At 62.1% G+C, this 1,080-nt stretch overlaps 1 protein-coding gene across 1 annotated transcript in view; it reads left to right on the plus strand.

The window, feature by feature from the left end:
* The first annotated feature begins 285 nt into the window (after window positions 1–285).
* The window catches only part of GREM1 (gremlin 1, DAN family BMP antagonist), a 7,274-nt gene continuing 6,479 nt past the window's right edge, over window positions 286–1,080 (plus strand). The window contains 2 exon segments of the mRNA XM_005417511.2: window positions 286–463; window positions 466–484. Coding sequence (XP_005417568.2) covers window positions 286–463; window positions 466–484 — 197 coding nt within the window.

The following is a 1,080-nucleotide window of genomic DNA, read 5'->3' on the forward strand; positions in this document are numbered from 1 at the left end:
GGTGGGAGGGGAGTAGGATTTAATTCTCCTTAACTGTCATACTTTAATGGGGATGGAAAATGTGAATTTTCTGTGCATTCCAGGAACAATTCCTTGGGGTGGTGACCTTTAGCACCGATTCTCTGAAGACAGGAAAGTAGTCGAGCGTTTATCTGGATGACTGAAAGCTTTCCCTGGTGGAAGTTTATGGAAGTGTTAAAAGGGGCGGATAACACGGGCTTTGGAGGCGCTTGTCCAATGATCTGGAGGGGCTTGGAGAGCAGATCTCAGCTGGCAGACATTTAAATGGGAGACAGCTCGGCGCTGCTGCAATTTGTAGGCAGGACCCGACAGTCTCTCTCTCTATGGACTCCCGGGCAGCTTCGGGCTCCCACGCCACCCGCTCCACCGAGTGACCCGCCGCTCAGAGCCCCGCAGAGCCTCAGCCCGCGCCGAGGAGCCACCGCCACCGAGCCGAGCCCCGCCGGGAGCCGCCGCCGCGCAGGTGAGCTGGGACGCGAACGGGTCCGGCAGCCGCGAGTTCGGCCAGTGTCTCTGGGAGGCAGAATTTTAAGCTCTCTATCCTACCTTCAGAAAGGGGCAAGGGAAGGGGCTGTTCACCGGTGTCTAGCAAAACTCCAGGGCGTCTCGGTTTTGCAGGGGGTGACGCCCGTCCCTCCCGTCCGCGGGAGCGAGGCGCACCGAGCTTTCCGCCGCAGCGCTGTGGATTAGGGCACCGTCACATCTCTTTCCCCTCACAAGCACGGGGACTGCAAAAGCCCCGTTAGCTCTGCCTCTCATCTCCGCCTACAGCATCACTCCCGACAAATTGGATTCGGCGCCCACCCGAGACACGGAAAAATCCCGGCCCGGCCTCTGCACGGAGCGGGGCGGGGGCAGATCCCCAGGTGCCAGCCCCATCCCATCTCGTTCCGCCGAGCTGCCCTCTACGAGGCCGCTCAGACCCCGGCTCTGTCCTCGCCCGCCTTTGCAAACCTCCGCTCCTCGGAGGAGCGTGCTCCTGGTACCTCAAGAGCTCCCGGGGCGGGGTGCGTGCCGTCCGGGAGACTCGGTGTGTGCCAGCGGGGTCGGGTGCCGCGG

The sequence above is a fragment of the Geospiza fortis genome, unplaced genomic scaffold, assembly GCF_000277835.1.
Source record: "Geospiza fortis unplaced genomic scaffold, GeoFor_1.0 scaffold54, whole genome shotgun sequence".
Taxonomy (NCBI): Eukaryota; Metazoa; Chordata; class Aves; order Passeriformes; family Thraupidae; genus Geospiza; species Geospiza fortis.